We start from the raw sequence: 20,836 nt of genomic DNA on the forward strand, positions 1-20,836 counted from the left end.
AAGGCTGCCCCAGCTCCTAATTTTGCTGAGGTGCAGGGCTTACACAAGAGCTGTGTTTAATGCACAGCCTGGCTCTTTGCGAGGCTGCCTCATTCAGCCACTCCTCAGCTTCTGAATGCATTATTTGGAGATGTAGCACCTGCAGGCAGGCTGTTGGTTTCTACATCATTACACAAAAAGAGAGGAAAGCGCAATAAGACTGAAGCACAAAGCTGCTGAGGTGAGATTTACCTTCAGCATGTGTCAGAGGAAGAGCAGAGTACAAAAGCCAAAGGCTGAAAAGAGAAGCAGCAGCACAGGGAACAGGGTTTTCAGAACACAGGTCAGCAACCCCATTTGGCCCAGAAAGTCAGGAGCTGCTGCTGCACTTATCATGACAGTAATGATTAAAGCTAAATTTAGCAGCTCCTGCCTACATCATCTTCCCCTGCCAGGACAACAACAAAAAGCAGGCAAAGAAAAAGGAACATATCCAGTAGTACTGGATGAAGAAGCAGCAGGTGTCCCCATGAGAAAATTAGGATCACACCAGCATGGAACTCAAATCTTTTCTTCTATGCCACACAGTGACACTAACTGGCTGATGAGTATCTATTTGATAGTTCTTTTAAGAAGTAACAAAAGGCAGTAAAACAGAAAGGCTTGATTTTCTGAATTTGAAATAAACATAGAAAATCCTAAATTCAGAAAGAACTGTGCTATTTATATCATTATCAGTTAAACATTATATATACTTTTAAACAAGTCAACCTGGTATCAAGCTCATACTGCCAAAAGCCACCTACACAGACAGGATATTTACAAAAATGCAATGACTTCATTATTATCAAGAAAACACTTCCACTAACATATAAATTTAAGCTATATATGAAGAAAAATAAATGTATGGTATTTCATACTGATAACAAAATATTAATAGCAGTAAACCAGATGCAAAACAAGTGAGAAATTAGCCCGAAATGAACAATAAAGACCCAGTGTGTCAGGTTTTGCTACACATTTTCTGTTAACTGCTTTAATATATGCACTTCATGAACAAAATATACACAGTAATGCAGTAAAAACCTTTAATGCAATTCAGACCAAGCTGAGATGATAGAGTGAGAGCTGTTGAACAGCCCACTAAGAGCTTCAAAATTATTTTACTAAGAAGCTTCAGAACCATTCTATTACACAAAGTTTGCTGCTCTACAAAAAGAATTAGCACTGAATTCTTAAAATCCAGAGAATGTTTATGCAATTTTGCACTGGATATATAAATTTCCAATGGAGAATTACCCAAAATTCACAGTAACACAACATTTCTTACAGATGGATGTAAAGGTCCTTTTCCAATAAAAGCGAGTAAGTGAATAATAAAAACAGAACTAAAAACAATCAACCACTATCACATATGAGTAGCTATGATTGACTGGATTGAATATTCCTTAACTAAAATAATACAGCACTCAATCAGTTAATTTTCTTAATGCTTATTGCCATGCTCATTTGATCAACAGTAAGCTTACCTTTCCTTTCGGTCCAGATTGCTTAAAATATGAAAAAAGAAAAAAACACATAAGATGTAAAGCCCCACATGTGTTGCACATCACTAAATGCAAAAGTTATTCAATATAAATTGTAACTGTTTCATTGTCTTTCACTCATAGTCTAACTGTCAAACAAGCATTACAACTTTTTCACCAAATTTTTGTCAAAGTAATTAGAAATGCACAAACACTACTTCACAGACAGCAACAGTCAGTGGTCTAAATACTACACTGACTTGACCCTTTTTCAATGAGTAGAATTTGATTAATTCTGAACTTAACCTGGTCATCTCAATTCACTTACAATGCAGAAGCCATTAAGACAGAATTCTAATACACTAATTATAATCAAGCCTCATTTCTAATCACAGAACTATTAAGGTTGGAAAAGACTTCTAAGACAGAGGTCAACCACTAAAACAATCCCTAATTGCCATGCAAAAGAAAAAAGAATTATGTAAGAACTTGTTTCCAACTAATAAAAATATGCAAGTGTTTAAATTGAGAAACAAATTTCAGCAACAGTCCTGAAATATTTAACAAACCATATGGAAAGGCTAGAGAAGGATAAATGGAAACCTTTATCTGAGGTTTAGGCCAAAAAAAAAAAAAATCTCCCAAAAGAACCTAGGAACTAGGGCCACTAGTTTACAAGCATCTCCATTAACATGAGTTAACATAGAAATTAATGTAGCTGATGCTCACAATTCTGGTCCTGATATAAAAATAAATCTAACTAAGCTTAGCACACAGACAATTTGAAAACAGCATCTACATATCTTCTGTCTTTTCAAAATTTGCAGTATGGAATGCTGTAATCTTTTAATCTGTGTGACTGTTCCTCCCAAACATCAAAAGCCTAACAAACCTCTGACATACATGCATTACATTAACTGTATTCTAAAACAGAACAAATTCAATTTGTTTCCTGTTTTACTTCAGCCAAACTAAACAGAGTAATGAAATTACTCTAATAAAAACTCATCCTCCCTTCCTTTTCACAAACAGTGAAAAGTACGCTCACAAGAATAGAGCAAACTAATTTTCTTGTTACTCAGAAAACAGCAGGAGTGGAAGCAAAGCAGGTAAGAATGTAGTCCTGATAATCTTACAGAGTGCAGTATGAAAGTACATTCCATCTCCACAGTGCTCTGGGAAGAGAGTAAAAGGACTTCAAAACTGAATGTGACTGTGACAACTTAAAAACTGGGCTGGTAGGTAATGAGCCAGTGCTGTGTGAAGGTGGAGAGCTGCTCCTAGCTGGAGCTAGCCTTTACTAACAATAAACACTGCTTTTGTGCAGGCAACCTCCAGTTTATCAATCCAGTCAGATCCAAACCATGTGTGGATGGAGCCATACCCTGTATCTTTGCATCCTTTGCACAGCTAGTGTGTAACTTGGATTAACTGTTTACAGGTGCTTCAAAGAGTCACTCTGTTAAGGATACACACCCTAGTGCTAAGGAAATTTAACAGCAGGAAAAAATGTCCTGAGTGCCTGACACTATGCACTGTCATTACATCAAATGACACATTTGTTTTAAAATTCCACACCAATATAATGCATTTAAAGGAATTCTCATTTTTGTACCTCAGGAAGATTAAGAGATGAGAATTCTGGATTGATCACTGTCCCTACTGCTTCATGTAGCTCATGCATAAGATTTGTTAAACATGCAGTACCTACATGCTATTTCAATGCCAAGTCTGGAAGAACAGTCAGTCCATAGCATAAGACAGAACTATGCTTTAAATGAAGCAAAATAGTGTGAACCAACTACACCACTAGAACAAGCTATATCTGAAAGTCTGTTGTATCAGACATTACCAAATTTTAATTTCATCCCCAGATTCCACTAGAAAAAACATGAATATTTATCATAATACTATTTTGAAATACCAAATTTTGGTGTGCTAGAAACTTGCATTTTATATATGAGTCCAAGAGATTCTCAAAAAGACTGTCACATGTATGTGCAAAAAAATTGCAGGAGATAAGAAATGCAGTACAAATCATACACAAATTCAACTTGATAGAGATTATAACTGAGTTCATAATCAGCTTGTTCCATGTGACACCATCCCCACCCAAAGAACTCAGTGTAAGTCATGGAATCTGTTACATCAGTGCCAGAGACTAAAGTTGCTCAACTTATTTAATAATGTTTTTATTTCTGGTTATGCTTTCAAGAACCTTTTAGATAAAATACATTAATATATAATAATTTATCTATATATTTGATAAAATTATTTTCCCTATGTTGTTTCTGATCACCACACCATAAAACAATCTACAAATGCAAAACATTAACAGAACACAACTTTGAGTCACCTGCAAATTAACACAGGAAAACAAAACTCAAAAATTTAGAACTCAATTTCCATGCTATCAGCTCTTCTGTCTTGATATATACCTAGAATGTTATTCTTGGTTTGCCACTCACATTTTTTGCAAATAGTACTTTTTGAGGAATCATCACCAGCGTTTACTTTTAAACTCAACTACTGCCTAATGTCAGTAAAGACTAGTCAAAAAAGGGTATCAAAAAATTCCTACACAAGTGAAAATACAAGACCAAACTATAATATACAGTTTATATGGTCTGGAATTTTATATCGTGGTCAGTTTTACATAGTCCTATTTTAGTTGGCTTTTTTCTGACTACTGCCTTCTCACTCAGAAACCTATGTTTTCAACATCAAGTAGCCCTGAAATCTCTCTTCTTCTTTTTTTTTTTTTTTTTTTTAAAGAAGGCCTGTCAGGAAGCCAGGAAGCCACATTTTATTAATTTTCAATCCTCTAACTGAGAAACAGATTTAGAAGCTTTTAGAAAGCAGTCAGTTGAGTCAGAAGCTACTGGAATTAAACCTCATTGCAAAGTTCCTATGTAAAGCTCACCCTCAGTCAATTAGATCATGCTGGTTCTGATATTCTCCAGTAACAAAGCACTGCTGGAAGTGTTATGACTGTTTCCTGCCTTTAAAACTCCAAAAATATTCCTAGCATAAGAGTTAATTGTCTGTTGCTAATGTAAATGAGCTACAATAACAATCCTAAGAGAAAACATATTTAGAACACTCAAGATGACTACTATCCAATTACTTCACACAATATTCAGCTCGCCTATGTCATGTATTAGTTTTCTTTCTGTGTCACACATGCCTTTTTTCTTCACATTACATTGCAGGCTTATAAAGAAGAGAATCCCACAGGCGAGGAAGGCAAGCAGGCAAATCCAACATCCACTGAAGATTAAGAATCTCTGGAGCAGGTTGAAGAAACCTATGGCACTGAACTTGCTAAGATGAAGCCGTTTTGACTGGATGTTTGAAGAACCATTTCACAACAAGGCTTAATCAAGTGCATGAGAATTATCAAGTTAACAATCAGAGCAGTCTTGTATGATTTTGCTTACTTCAAATCATTTTCATTAGCACTGTAAATCAAAATTTTATCCTTCAGAATAAAAAAAAACCCCACAAACAAACAACTCCTCTCTCACAAATAAACAAAAGCAAGCACAAACACACACAAACAAAACCCACCAAAAATGTAAGAGCATGAATGCTTAGAGATGGTCCACATTTTCCTCAATGGGACACTGAACAAAAATATTCTAAAAAGGACTTCATGTAAGCAAAAGCACAGCTGATTCAGTCTAAACCACAGTGATAACATCAACCCCATCTTTCAGCTTAACTCATGGTAAAAACTGCCAATTTTTTTAGTCATCAGCCTCACACTGATGGCAAGAAATGTAAAGAACTGAAAAGAGATACCTACTACTGCATCTGCTATTACAAAGGGGAAGGAAATGTCCATCCTATATTCCACATATACATACACCGATATGGCATTTACAGACTACAGTACTGCTGGAAACAAAAGAGGCAACAGCCTAAGTCCTCAAGGGCAGGACAAGACAGCAACTGCCCTGTGAGGAAATGCTGCAAGAGTTGGGCTTCTTATCCTGGAGAAATGAAGACTCCAGGGAGACCTTATTGTGGCCTTCAGTACTTGAAGGGGGCCTAAAAGACAGATGAGGACAAACAGTTTAGCAGGGCCTGTTGCAATAGGACAATGGTTTAATTAATGCAATAGGATAATGGTTTAAAACTAAAGAGGGTAGATCCAGACTAGATACAAGTGTTTTACAATGAGGTGCTAAACACAAACAGGCTGACTGGAGAAGTGGTAGCTGCCCCATCACTGCAAACATTCAAGGTCAGGCAGCATGGGGCTCTGAGCAACCTGATCTAGTTGAAGGCAGGGGGATTGGACTAGACAGCCTTTAAAGTCCCTTTCACCACAAACTGTTCTATGACTATTATTTTGTGACTGAAAAATTCCTTTTTCAGTCTGTTTATTCAATGCCAGATTACTCTAACACAAGTTTGGATCACATCATTCATTCACATTAGAATATGGGCTTTCTTTTTCTGAAGTCAGCAAATCAAACTGAGGGAAGTAGGATGAGAGAAACCAAAAAGATAATGCCTGTATACGATCCCATCATCCTAAAAAATCTATACTTAAAAACAGAGAAAAAAAAGAAGAAGAAGAAAGCTACAAAATGCAGGATAAAGCACTCATGATGGAGTGGAAATCCACAGAATTCATAAACAAAAAGAGCTCTGAATGGATAAATTTTGAAAGAAAATTCCTTAAAACAGTTGCTATCTAATACGTTTGTGAAACACATTAGGTGTACAAAACACCTAGAACCAACCCTACAATTTACAGAAGTTTGACAGGGTTTCAAGTTTCAAATCAATTAAGTTAAATTCAGCATAGTTCAGTAAGATTTTCTGGTTTCCAGTCATCCCTTCTAAAAATAATTCACATAGATGCAAAACCTTGCTTCTGTTAGATGTTGCAATTTAGGTTTTACACTATATATACAGATCATATACAATCTTCAGATCTATGATTTAATGTTTACATGGATCTTACACAAGCTGAAGGTGCTGTTACTTAGTAGTTGCTGATCATGTTGCCAGTTAAGTGAATTTCTACTGCAAACTATGGTTGTCTATTTCAAAGTATTTTCTCAAAATATTTATATTAGCAGGTGCTCTCCTACTACCTGCCAATGTTCTTTAAAATTACTAAATTCTAGTATTATATGATAGTAATTCCTAAATGTTTTTATGAAATTTCAGTAATTAAGGTCAAAGCTCATAATCAAGAATGCACCCATGTGATTTTCTTAATACACTTCATAGCATAAGGAAAGTCATTACATACAAAACCAGGGAGAATTTTTACAAGTGAAACACCTGCAGAAACACAAGTAATTATTCTTACCTTTGGGCTGCTGTTTTTACTACGGCTGTTTGTGCGTGTGCGTGGTGAAAACGTCTGCCATGTACCACAGTTACAGGACCAGATATATTCTGAGCATTTTCACTGCAAACATACAGAAAATGTTTAAGAAAAGACTCTAGTGTGTTTGTACAGTCTTTGGTAAAACATGTGGTGTCCTAATTTTACAAGGCCAGACACACAACACCAAGTATTAAAGTATTTCTGAACCAATAACACATATTGTTAGAATCACTTTACAGGCATATCAACATTCAGCCTTATAATAAAATGGATGTAAAAGAATATACACAATTTTTTTTTCTGGGGAAAAAAGGTAAAGATTTTTTCACTCAACCCTGTACTGTGAAAAAACACAGCCTTTTTAATGACTTGTAACCATTTATAACTAATTTTATACTTTCATCTCTCATTTTATTAAGGCGTAATATTAATTTCTTTAATATGACTTAAGGGGCAAAATGTGAACAGACTGAATTCAGCAATATCCCTCACAAAAAAAAGTGAACAGAGAAAATTTATGGATGCAAGATGACTTGTAACTGAAAAAAATCAACACATTTCACAAAGAAAAAAAACAAAGGATTCTCAGGTACTCATATCTCAACAGGATTCTTATTCACCAATGTATCTTAGCATTTCTTGGGTTTCTTCATTTGCTTTTGACTTTTATCTCATTATTACGTAAAACCAGTAATTATGGAGAGAAGATTTCTTACCATTACTCCCTCTAGTAAAAGTTGACATTAAGATACAATAGATCAATAATACAGAGCTCCTTCAGAGATCATTAAACCTAAAGAATTATCCTGCATGCTGCTGTGACAGGACACACAATACTATGCTTGAAATGTTCAAAAATCACACAACTTTTAATAGACAACATGCTGATGATACAAATTGTCTCAAACTATGGAAATACAGTGCGTAAACTCTGCTTTTCAAATTGGACATTTTAATTGCACTAGAGAAAATTATGTGAAAAATCATTCCTACTACTAATATTTCTCAGAAATATTATCTTGCCATTTCTCCTGTTATGAACAATGAAAAGAAACCCGAAGTACCACAATTCAAAAAAAGCTGGCAACCAATTCCTAATCCCTGCTTTACATTCCCCCCAAAAGAAGAAAATGAGTAAACTGTTACTGTGCTTTTTCATTTCAGTTTAGCATTACAAACCCTTTTGGTAGCCTTACATAAGTCAAGATGAGAAGCTTTCAGAGCATTTCTGCCTGCCCCTAACATAACCACAAACATAACAAAACAAGACTTATCAAATCCAAGGGGTTAAATCCTCTTCTCTAAAACATGAAATTTAAAAATATCATAAACCATTTGAGTTAACAGACCAACATCCTGAAAACTAATAACATCCATGCAAACACCAACCTCCTCAAAGCAAACACATTCATCTCAGATGCATCTAAGTCAAGGCTATGCAACTGCAGCTGGTCAGTCATCATCCAGATCAATCTACAGTCAACCTTGCGTCTAATTTGCTACCTCAGAAATAAAAAACTGACAGCTACTTGCCCTAAATACTTTAGAATGTCTCAAATCCTCTTTGGCTTCCCATTCATGTCTTTGAAAAATATTAAAAAAAAAAAAAAACAAACAACAAAACAGAAGCAGACTGCAGGAATGCCCTCTCAAATACTTAAGACCTAAGGACTTCAAGCAAGCAAGTAAGCATATGTATCTCCTGTTTTACCACTGTGTTTGTTGGATCTGACCTTTGCCAAGCTATCATGATTGTGAAACTCTGCCATGGGCCCCCACAGCAGAAAAAACTGTTAAGCAGCACTTTTGCTTTCTGCCTCACTCACGTAGTGAAAACTCCAGTAGGTGCTGGAATAGAGTATCACAGACTGCTCAGGGATCAGATCTGAGTCACAGCAGACTGTTCTGGATGGCACACTTAAATGGTTCATATGGTGTCAGACATGCTTCCAACTAGGACAGCTCTAAAACACAATCTGCTCTATAATCTTGTTCTCCGAATGGAACATACCCAACACAGAAGAAACACCAGAAAATACAAGTTTATTTTAATAAAGTCCTAGCAAGTTGCAAAACAGGGACATCAGAACTGAAATTTGAGTTTGCAAGTTTCAGCACAATTTCTTGAAAATTAGTATAACACACTAAAAGCAGAGTGATGCAATGGTCAGAAAGTTCCTTGAAAGAACAAATGTTCTAAAAAGAATTTACAGTATTTTAACAATAAATGTTTTATTAATGTTAGCTCAGAAACCACACAATACTTTGAAGCCTAGGCTCTGACAAAAACAAGGTTTTACTACCACGTACTATCAGGTGATCCTAAGAAATTCTTACCACCACATATTCAAGAGACAAAAAAAAAAAAAAAAAGCTTGAACTGGATAAATGGATGGAGCTAGAAGTAAAGGAAGAACAATATTTCAAAAACTCACAACTACAGACTACATTAATTCTGCTGTTCATCAAATAACGTTTTTAACAAAATACTATCAAAGAAAATCTCAAAGGGCCTTAATACAAGTAACTGAAAGCTAGCAAAGATAAAACTATTTTAAGTAAGACCTCATGCTTAAAAAAATACAACCAAAACTAATTAGGTTAATGGTTTGATACTGGATTTGCTCAATCAGGTAACAGATCATAACCTTTTGCTTGGTTTGAATTTTTCTGACAGTACAGCAGATATTTCTTCTCACTGTACTTGCATATCCCTTTTTCCTATCTCTTATTCTCTGAATTTTAGGGACTATTCTACTAGAATAATACTCCTTTGAGCCAAGCCCCATTGATCTGAATTTTTTGTCCTTATTCTGCAAATTAGATGGAAAAAGACTCCAACATTGTGATAAAATCACCATGAACAGATACAGAATATCAAATACCTGATCTTCTTGTATTTAATCTAGCAGTTCAACTGTATTATCAACTTTCAGAATCTCCTCTAGCTGAAGAGTCTAAATACTGAAAGAGTAACTATTAAGCACCTTCCATTCTGCATTTCCAAGTGAACAAACCAGCAATCACCACTACAGTGACTAGAGCCCAAACCTTTACTGATACACATTATGAAAGGTGCAACAAATATCCCAATGTCATTAAATCCAGATAATCACTTGGAGCACAACCACAAAATGCAGTGACCAAAATGTGAGAAGCAGTCACAGTGGTCTATACACATCCATTATTCATAACAAAGTCCTTCATTAACAACAGTTTATTAAGAAAAGGGTGACATATATTTTTCATTTAAATTCAGTATGTATCTCAGTACTAGACAAAAGGTGGCTGCCTATTTACATGCAACAGATTTAACTGTTTTAGTTGAATTTTTTAAATCCTACTAGGTCTTAGGTTTATATTGTATAATTTGTCAATAGAAGGCAGTTCCAACCCAGGCAACAGAATGTCTGAACTACATGCACAGACCATCTAAAAAAACCTCAGTAACTATTTACCTTAAAACAAAAACTTAAAAAAAAACACACACGTACAGTATGTATAAACATACATGTGCAGTCAAGTTTGACTGCTTCAAAAAAAAAAAACTTACATTGTAAGGTTGGATTTCACTACAAATACCATAGCCAGACGAAGGAAAATTTGAAATGTGTACTCAAAGCAAAGAACAAGTACAATGTAGATGCACAGATTTCTTCAACAGTAAAACAGAAAAACAGAGCAAACAAGCCCTGACAGACATAAAGGTAGAAGTAACAATCACAAATCTATGTTCAAGAACAGAATACTAAAGAATGGAAATGACCAGGAGGATTCTGTAAGAACTGGTGAATTTGAAGATGTGCAAGGCAGAAATCTGGATATCATCTTAAAAATCTCTCATGTATACAAAAAAAATTTTAAAGACAAAACATTATTTGCATAGATAAATCAAGGACAACGAAGTACAATGCTGATTTGTGTAAATGTAAAAATAACCTATTAAAAAAATCCCTTTTCATTAATAAGTAAATTTTACTTTTAAGAAAACTTTTTAAAGTTCCACATAATAGTCCAGCAGTTTATCTTAAGAAATCAGGCTTGAAGGAAACAGCAGGAAAGAAGATATATCACACAGAACTTGGAGGATTTATTTTTTCAAGTGGCTTTGGTAAGATGGTCCCACGAACCAACAGTGCTTAGAGCATTCAAGAGTCCTGATTGCAGAGAGGGGCCAGAGCTTGGGGCTACGTTGTGGGCATGCCTACACTGCTACACTGCCCCTCTGAAATCAAGGCTGGGGGCTGTGTCAGGTGGAAAGAATAAGGACCATATCCCCAGAAGTGTGCCATTTTTGTCTCACTCTCCTCATCAGGGCCGAGTTGCTGGGATCAGCCCTGCAGATTCCATCTTTGCTCCTGCCACTCAGCAGCCTCCCACTCCTGTGAGATGTGACCCCAGGATGTGGTTCTGAAAAGCAGCAGAGCTGTGTGGAACTGAGCCCAGCAGAGTGGTCCAAAGCAGCGGCAGAAGCAAGTCTGAGCTGAGCCTGAACCCAAGCCTGGTGCAGTGGAGCAGGAGCGCAGCACAGCATAGATGATCTCACTTCCTTGGTTTTGTCTCCCACTGCTTTCCATTGTCTCAGGCTCAGGGATGGGGAGAGCCAGCTGTGAGGAGTGCCCACCATCTTGTCTTTCTCCCATGCCATATGGAACTAAGTCAAAGTGGTAAACACCTTTTGTGCATAAAGCACCTTCCTTTACCTCTGTACGCTTTTGTTATTAATATTTCTGTGTCACTGTGCATTTCTTACTCCACTGCTGTTTGCTATCAGTAAATGGCTATCTCAACCCATAGTCTCTGCCTTGGTCCCTCTCTTACTGGAGAGGACAAGAAGGGAAGTGGCTTCCTTAGAGTTCAGTTTCCAGATGGTGATAAGCCACACAAATGAAGACACAGACATCTCTCATGTAGCTACAGATACAATGGATATTTAAAGACTGGCCCATCTATAGCTGGGTATCTTAGAAATTCTTCCTTCCTGCAAAGGTTACCAACCTTTACAGTGAGTGCACTTTAGCAATATGAAACATCCCCTGAGAAACTCAGGTGAATATATCACTTTTTATTATATACTAAATAAAGAAAGCAGTCTCTTACAAGCTAGGGACAATAGTAAAAAGCAAGTACAACAGTGAATGTTAAAAAACTGTTCCTGTCTGCTCTAAACGCATGCGACAGTCTCAAGTTGGCCTATACAAGTATGGCTATTTGCTGAATCTTAAAAAAAAAGTCTGTGAATCCAAAATGAAAATGTATCTTGCAGTAAGAAAACCAGAAAACACATCCTGAGTTAACCTTGACAATTCAGCATCACAGAAAGAAGTGAATCTGGATAGGGGTGTAAAAAGTATTTTCCTACCTGCTATCACTGTAAAGAGGGAACAATAACACATGCAGGCAACATGGGTAAGGTACAAACAAATACACCTCTGAATGCTCTAAATCCATTTTAACAGGCTTCTGGTACTTTACTAATGCCGTGTTAAATATTTTTTAAGAGAAAAAACCAGAACAATCTAGGTTTCCCTCTTTACTCAGAAGCACAGTACACTACAGCTTATTAAAATGCACAGCACACAAGACATAAGGACTAGAAGTTCTGTTTATTGTGTATTGATTTGTATAACGATCAAAGCAAGGACACATAAATTAAATGTATTACCTCAGTTTCTTGCTATTTCCCATCATGTTGAGGCCGACTGCATTCCCTTTTAGAAGTTTGAAACCTCCACCTTTGCCTCGCCTTGCGTATGCTTTTATGGCATCGCTGCTGCCGCCGATAGCTCCAGGTCGACAACGAATTGACTGCCACAACAGAATTCACATATATTAAAATAATTGTATAATTGTGTAGAAGTTAGAAGGAGAAAATTAATGCAAAATATTAATATAAATATTACTTTGGCTCCATTTTCAAACTGCTTTTATACCAAATTTCATGGACAATACACACTGTCTACACCTATACTACGACACCTTACTTAACAAAATACAATATATATTTTATATTTAGTACACTATTTATGATAATTGTCTAAACTTTTAGAATTAGTTAGTCTTGCTCATATTTTTCAGAATACTATTGAGATCAAGAGGGGAATAAAAATTTTAAGGGTAGACAGATAAACAGCTTGGGCATATGTTCCTAAAACACAATAGAAACTTCTATTTCTTTACACTGGACACATGGCTACGCAATACTGTTTAAGAACCTAAAAAGCTTTAAAGATACATTTTTGCCATGACATAAACCAATTATTTACCTTTTTTTCTTCATTGGGACTGAAAGACTCATCATTGTCATCTAAACTGAGCAGATTTGCCTCGCTAGAATGGTGTGGGAGAGAAAAGCACATCCACTGTAATCCAACAGAGCACACACAAACATTTTAAATGCAAAAGGTTTTTTTATCCCCTTCCCTCTACATTTAAATGCATCATATACACATTGTATAAATATGCATAAAACAGGAACATGAAACGAGCGACAGAGTGATCAGATGCATAATGTGAACCTGAACTTAAAGTGTAAACCAAATTATTTTGCAAAATGCAAAACGAAAAGGATTAATTCAAAACAGACAATGCTACTGAACCTTCAATATGGCTGCAACAATATTACTGACACTATAAAAGATTCTACACTCTCTGCATAAATTGAGTCCAAAACATCATTAACCTATAAAACACGATCTTACTTTGCTTATGCCTATCAATGTTCAAGTATGTAGTTTAAAACTGCAGACTTCATACTGCTTTAGGAGAAGAACTTAGTGTAACTACATTTTACCCAAAGTATGTGCTTCTAAAAAGAGTAAAAAGAACATATTCAGTTTGGTTCTACTGCTTACTAAAATGTGGGTTTTTTAGCACTTTCAATACCTGTAATCCCCAACCATTAGAATGGGGAAGAAGAAAAGCCACTCTGTGACACTCTAAAACCATTCTTTCCAGTAACAGGCAGTTATCCTCAAGAAATCTTAAGTACTTAAATTTAAACCCCAACCACACTCTTCATACTGACAGCAGCTAGATTAGTCTAACATATTCTTGCTTCCAGGAGGAACAACCTGCAGACATTCCCATCTCATCAATCCTGATAGGGTTACTCCTATGTTGGTGACAAAAAAACAATACAACTTTTAGCCAATTTATAATTGCATGGTTTGAAAAGTTTTAATCAAGATCACTCAAGCAGAAATTCCTTAAAATCAAAGCAGTTCTGCCAGGTGTTAAAAGGGAAGATACAAGAGAAACATACTTTTCTTAGCTGTGTCAGCTTGACGTGCTGGTTTGCAATACATACAGTGACTTTAGCTCTTCATATATAAATAAACTAATTACTCAGTGCTCCGTCCCTCAAGTTCCTAACAACTTTTTCCATTCACAATACTTCTCTTCATGTAACAATTTATTCTTCCATCTTATGCAATACAAATAGCCTTAGAGCAAATAAAAATAAAATTAAAATGTTGGGTGAGATCTACAGACTCTGAAACTTCAGGAGATAAGACTGTGCATGCAGTTGATTTTGAAAAGGGAAGAATGATGTAATGTGAACATATAGCCAGTGGCATTGTTGTATTTTCCCTTCATTTACAGAGCACTAAACTTGCAGGTGCTCAATGGTAAAACAAACAGTGTAGTAGTTTCATCACTAATTTCAAACAAAGGCAAAAGAGTACAGTTGTACTTCTGTACAGACTACCCATAGATATTAAATTTTTACATCCTGCAACATTTTTTTTAACATTCTCTTTCAGAACAAATCATCCTTTCAAGGGAGGCTCATGGAGCGTTCTCAAACATTCATCAGTAGACACAGAGTTTAGCAATTTCAGAAATTTTCCATATCCTAGAAAATAAACAAAACCCTGCAACACACACAAACAGCAACCTACAGTATCTGCAGCTCTGGCATTTGCCTACAGTGCTGTCCTAGTCAGATCGTTTCACCTCTAAATGCTTTTGTTCTTTAGCTTTAGTTCATACAAAAATGATGGCTATTTTCAAAACACCTTTGTACTGTATTGATACTTTTAGGATGTCAACATGCTTCAATACGACAACCATTTTAACCAAGGGCAATTGAGGGGGGAGGTAAGAGAAGTTTAACACATTGCAAATGACAAAAACACCGAGCCAAGGCTCAAATCACAATGAACAAGGGTAACTCTTACCAGGCAACATGACTAGAGCAGTATTAAAAAATTGGAAGTTTTAAGTGAAGCAATACTTTTAGATCTTAAGGAATGTGAAGCATCCACACCAGAAGCAGAAAGGTTGTTTTTTCAGAGAGCAGAATACATGTCTATTTGCTCATGTATCACATGCTTCCTGCTGCCTGCTTCAATGATGCAATTTATACATGCAGGAAAAAAACCAAAAGCAACCCAAAACAAACACTATACCACTCCCCCAACATACCAGTCAGTAATATTTTTAACATCCCTGAAATGAAACCTCAGTTGTCCTGCTGGAAGGACATCTCCACACTCTGTCACTTTTAACCAGGGAACCATGGGTTTCCTGGTTATTTTCACAGTGGAACATAATTTCTAACTTTTCAATACATTCCTTAAAATTTTGTAACAAATGAATGTTAACTCTACTAATATGGGGGGGGGAATAGAAGCAATTTACCTAGTTCTTAAGGGAAGTTCATAATTACACATTCATATTTAGGCACTGAACAAGAAAACAAAAATTACTGTTTACTTACCTCTAATCACTTGCCATTTGTTTGATGTTTTAAAACATTAAGAGCTATGCAATAGTTAGTTAGACAGCTGAGATTAACAGGCTATGTTTTCACTACTTTCTACAAGCAACTCAAACTTTAAACCTCTGCTGACCATTGAGGTTACACTCGAATAAGCTGCAAGCATATTTCTATCAACTGATCCAGTCACATTTCAAACATAATTGAAATTTCTTTCTGAAAACTATTACATATAAAACCAGTAGGCTGACGTATTTGCCTTCACAGCACACTGTGTACATTCTTTGTTTTAAATTACATAGTGGTAGGCAGCACACTAAAAAAGCTGCACTATCAGAGACACAAGAGAAGTAGGAGTATTATTATTAACTCATTTACAGAGTCATTCCATTAAAATTAGACATAATTTAAAAAGTTTTCATCAATTTAAAGGCTACAGTGCCCTACTAATGGGCTCAAAAAAGAAGTAAAAAAAAAAAACTATCTAACTATGGATGGATTTTTTGAGAAAATAATACAGATTTTATAAGCAGTGGAAAAAAGCTCAATATATAACACAGTACAATACCAATGTAAATATATAACACAGTACAATGCTTTTCCATTTGTCAACACATGGAAAAAAGAGGTTTATTCCTCTAAATGGAAGGGGCAAAAAATAAAGCTTTTTGAAAGAAAACTGTAGTTAAGTAAAGACACTGTAGTACAAATATATTAAGCCCATTTATTTGTATTTCTTATTTTTGATAAGGCTACTGTTATCTCAGTGGAAGGCAGAAGTCTAGACTATAAAGAAAACAGTATGACAGCCAAAAGAAATCTGGGCCCATCCATTTACAAAACCACTGTGGAGCATACAGATATATTTCAAAAACATTTACAGAGATATTCCAAAGGCAGTAAACATAAATTATCCAGGACAGTTCAAGAGAGTAAGCTGTAACACCAGAAAGCATCTTGTAACATGTTAATGTCATGAATCATACAAATATATTAAAGTGGCCAAGTTTGTTTAAGTCTGCCATCCTTTCATATCTTCTGCTACACAAGACCAGCTGAATTTCCACCATTTATTCTGTGGTGGACTACACAGGTTTCAGTGTGCTCAGCTGACCAACAGGTCTTTTCTTCTGTGGTTCTCCATAAAGGCAGATCTCCTATGGGATCTCCAATTATAAAGCAAGGAAAGTCTCAAGCCACTTGCTACCATCCTGAGTAGATCAAACCTTTTAGAACATCAAAAATGTCACTTTTACTCTTTCAAATGGATGAGCATTATCTGCAGGCATTTGCTTTGGGATAAGATATTTGTTAATTCCCATTCTCAATTTCTGTAACTCTTGTTCCACACTGAGTATCAACTCTGGCATCAATTTAAATTTATATAGTGTTGCATGATCATTATTTTTCCAAAGCTTCTTCAGTTTACAAATATTCTTTAGTCTTTTTGTGTTCATTATTTGATATCTTAACCATTATGACTCATCTCACCTACGTCTGAAGTAAGTTAAATGACACCCTTCTTTTAAAAAAATCTACCTGTTCTAAAAATTGCTGTGGTAGGAGGTCATTAACCATACTTTGTGTTCATCTCACTGAAGAAAAGATCACCCAAGCAGGCATCCAGGGCTGACCAACATCATTAGCACAGGTCTCATGCAGTAATACAAGAATACAGCCACTCCTTTAAGTGCTGAGATGTTATTCTCAGGCCAGTTCAAAACAAACCTATTGTGTGTCTGCCATTAAGAGGGAAAAACCTCTGATAAAGTCAGGCACCACAACCCCAGTGCCTCCACAACAAGCAGGAGATGCATCCAGCTGCTTGCCTCAGACTCAGCTCTCGCCACAAAGAAACCATGTCAAACACTGTAGTTACTAGTATCAGCACACTACAGCAAATACCTACCTACTGCACAATATGCTCAAAATACTGGGAGGGACACAAAGCTTTATTCTGGAACAAGTTAATGAATTAAAGCTGCTAAACTTTGAAATCTTCTACGAAGGGTAAAGGAAATTTAGACATAAAAAAAGAAAGAAAATTTACTGTTACTTGTTTTCTGAAGATTCCCTTCTGTCTATATTTTGCTGTATGAAATAAAAATGCATCAAAAAAGCAAAAAATAGAAATTATTTCAAAATGCTAAAAGCTTGCTATGTCTTTAAGATAAACAAACCCAGGTGTTACCAAAAGTAAATAGTGGGCAGCTTAAAACATGTGGCAGTTTGGAGGGAATAAGAAATTGCCTCAGAGTAAGTAAAGAAGATGAGATCCCCAGTTTAAATCAATTTTCAACTACTCTTCTATTTATACTTCAGAGTAAGACTGTGCATAATTCACAGATATAAAAGCAAATCAAAAATGATCTAAGTAGGCAATAAAAATTCATTTCTAGCTATGGAAAAACTGCTTATTGTAGAGAATATATGAAAGAAATGAAAAATCACCCAGACATACAATCTTAAAATCAGATACAATTACATAAAGATTATGTTTCATAATAATTTTTTAAACTTTTATTTTTAGCATCATTACTCTATACATTTTTCATCCTATGTTCTTAAGTCAACATCAGCTGGAGACTGATGGAAAACAGCAGTAAATTACTAGTAGAAAAAAAGCTGCTATGTTTTCAAATGTGACTTATTTCTGAAGGCAAGTAAAATGGAAATAGTAACTGCATGGTATGTACTGCCCTTAGAACATATTTGTGTGTACTACAAATGGACGTAAAGTTGCTAGGGAACAACACGACCTTAATTCTATAAAACTAAAATGCCCCTAGTTTGTGAACCCTTTAAAAAGTGCTTTTAACTTCCAATATAGCTCTGTTTTGACAAGAGCTCTTAATGCTTACCTCACACTTTAATGAACTCCTGCATTCATTTTTTAATTACTAAAACTTCACATTTCTTAATGTTTTATTAAGATTACAGCATAGCCTGCTGCTGCAGCCTCTGTGGTTATGTCTATTTTCCTACCTCCCTTCCAATCCATAGTGTTTGGCAGAATATTAGATGATACAAATTCATATATGAATTCTTTTTCTACTTAATCACAGGATTCAGCGACTTCTTACTAGAGAACCACAGCATATCTTTTAAATTTGCAGATTCTACTCTGCAAATATCTAAGAATAACAAATAAATTGACATGAATTCTTTGTGCAAGACATTTGTTCTTTTAACAATTCATTAGTCATTTTGCAAATATATACATTCATATTGAGAAAACATATTAGTAACAACAAAATGTCACAAGGACAAAGTATGCATTCAAACTATACACACAGGATTAAAGTCTTAGCCAAAATCCAAACATACCAAGTAAAGGATTAAGTTATAAGGAAAAAAAAAAAAAAACCAGCCTTAACTCCATTCAGTGAAATAAACAGAGGAAGAAAAACCTAGAATCTTTAAGCTCAGTTTAACTTGATGAAGGCCTAAAGCCACTGCAGTACTTGAACCATAACTGTTCTGATCTCATCGTCATTAAAGGAAGGAAAAGCTGAAGGTGCTTGCACAGCCTACCTATCAACTTCATTATTGTGCTTGTTCACATATTGCTTGTCTGTGCTCCTCAGACTTACACAGAAGCTCCAAAGACAACTGCAACTCTGGTGAAATCTGCTGTGCCCTGTGTTGTAAGCCCCATTTTCCCAATAAAGTTTACATTATAATGAACTCCTCTTTGGCAATACTATTTACAATAATAACTTATTTGAAATATTTTTTCTTAATCACGGAAAGTTTAAAATATTATATATTTTTTCTTATTCATAAATTACAGAAAGTAAGTATTTAATTATAAATACACATTTATACTTTCAATAGCCTAGATAAAAGCATCCTTACTCTTTCTCTGCATCTCCTTCACTTTCTTCTGCATGATCAAAGCTCCAATTACTTTTAAAACCTCCATCTCTCTTGGACTGTGATCTATCCAAAGCTGAAATGAGAACAAGTTAAGATAAGTCTTGATTTCAAGCTGAGTTATTAATCAACACAAACTAGAGGAGTAAACCAGATGCACGTATTTTCCCCAAGTATTTATTTTATTGACAACAGTGTTTAACTATCATTTCACCAGTAAGTCCATCAATACAGTGGTGACTATTATTTCCCTAAATAAATAAAAGTATCTGTCAACATCTTATTAGCAGTAAGTTAGCAAGCTATTAAAAATTATGACCTGAGGTCATGTAGTAACTCTTTTCAACTGTTTTACTGATACTCATAAATTTAAGGGTAGTTTCTCTGATATGAACTGTATGCCACACACAGAAAGGGTCCTAAAAAGGGATTATTTACATGACTAATAACCAAATGTATTCTGAATTTTTTCATATAAAAGCAACAATTCCAAACTGTCTGAAGAACAATTTCAACCTAATATGCTGGATTTTTAATTCTACATCTGTCACTGACCTGAATTAACATACAGCGCAAATTAAAATTTCAGCGTTAACATCAACTAAGTAAAAACTTTCTGTCTTACTACATAAAATTGCAGATTTCTCTACTACAATATCCACCCTTATGGAGATTTTCATATAATATCATGGCATGGGGTATTCTTAAGTAAAGGTGTTCCAGAGCAGGAGACAGCACTCGTTACAGCACGGCACTGTTCCCCCTGGGCCTAAATACTGCAATTAAGAGCTGTCACACGAATTCTGTGTGAGACAAACTATACAGCTGCTTTCATTATGGTTTAAGTGTGTTTTTTTCTTACTACATTTGTCTTTACATCGTTGAAAAAGCATTTAGAAATAACGGATGAAATTCATATACTCTGATAGAAAAGAGTAAGAAAATCACAACCAACAACATGTGTCTAGGATGAAGTATAAACAATGCACCCAGAAATACTTATTGCATATTCAACTTCTGCTTCCAACTACTTGCACCTACTGCAGGTCCTGAGCCATGGGTGAATAAGGTAAATACATATTTTTGCATATTAACATTGTGGTTAACAGCTTCTCCTACCCTTTTCTTCTCCCTGCTTCCTTTTTTATCAAGACTGCTATATATAGAATCAACAACATCTTGCAGCAGAAAGTATCTCAGCTTAATTACACGGCTATCTCCTTTTGTTGACTATGATTCAATCTGGCACCTTTTGCTCTTAGTACTCTGTTTCTCCAGCCCATGTACTCAGGAAGACAGTAATAAGTAACCCTTTCCTATTCCCTCATGACTGCATAGATTCCTGTTGTGTTCTTCCATGGTCTTCCTTTCCCAGGC

General features: G+C 35.5%; 1 protein-coding gene across 8 annotated transcripts in view; it reads right to left on the reverse strand.

The window, feature by feature from the left end:
* Positions 1–20,836, reverse strand: part of SENP6 (SUMO specific peptidase 6) — a 73,041-nt gene that overhangs the window by 34,743 nt on the left and 17,462 nt on the right. For 4 of the 8 annotated variants that reach the window (XM_074538357.1, XM_074538354.1, XM_074538359.1 and 1 more), the window contains exons 2-6: positions 19,442–19,535; positions 13,125–13,188; positions 12,524–12,666; positions 6,838–6,939; positions 1,509–1,529 (exon numbers count right to left, since the gene is read on the reverse strand). In XM_074538357.1, the coding sequence (XP_074394458.1) occupies positions 1,509–1,529; positions 6,838–6,939; positions 12,524–12,666; positions 13,125–13,188; positions 19,442–19,535 (424 nt within the window). The remainder of the gene's footprint in view (positions 1–1,508; positions 1,530–6,837; positions 6,940–12,523; positions 12,667–13,124; positions 13,189–19,441; positions 19,536–20,836) is intronic. The other 4 variants (XM_074538361.1, XM_074538356.1, XM_074538360.1 and 1 more) reach the window with 2 other exon arrangements.

Source organism: Zonotrichia albicollis, chromosome 3, assembly GCF_047830755.1.
Source record: "Zonotrichia albicollis isolate bZonAlb1 chromosome 3, bZonAlb1.hap1, whole genome shotgun sequence".
NCBI lineage: Eukaryota > Metazoa > Chordata > Aves > Passeriformes > Passerellidae > Zonotrichia > Zonotrichia albicollis.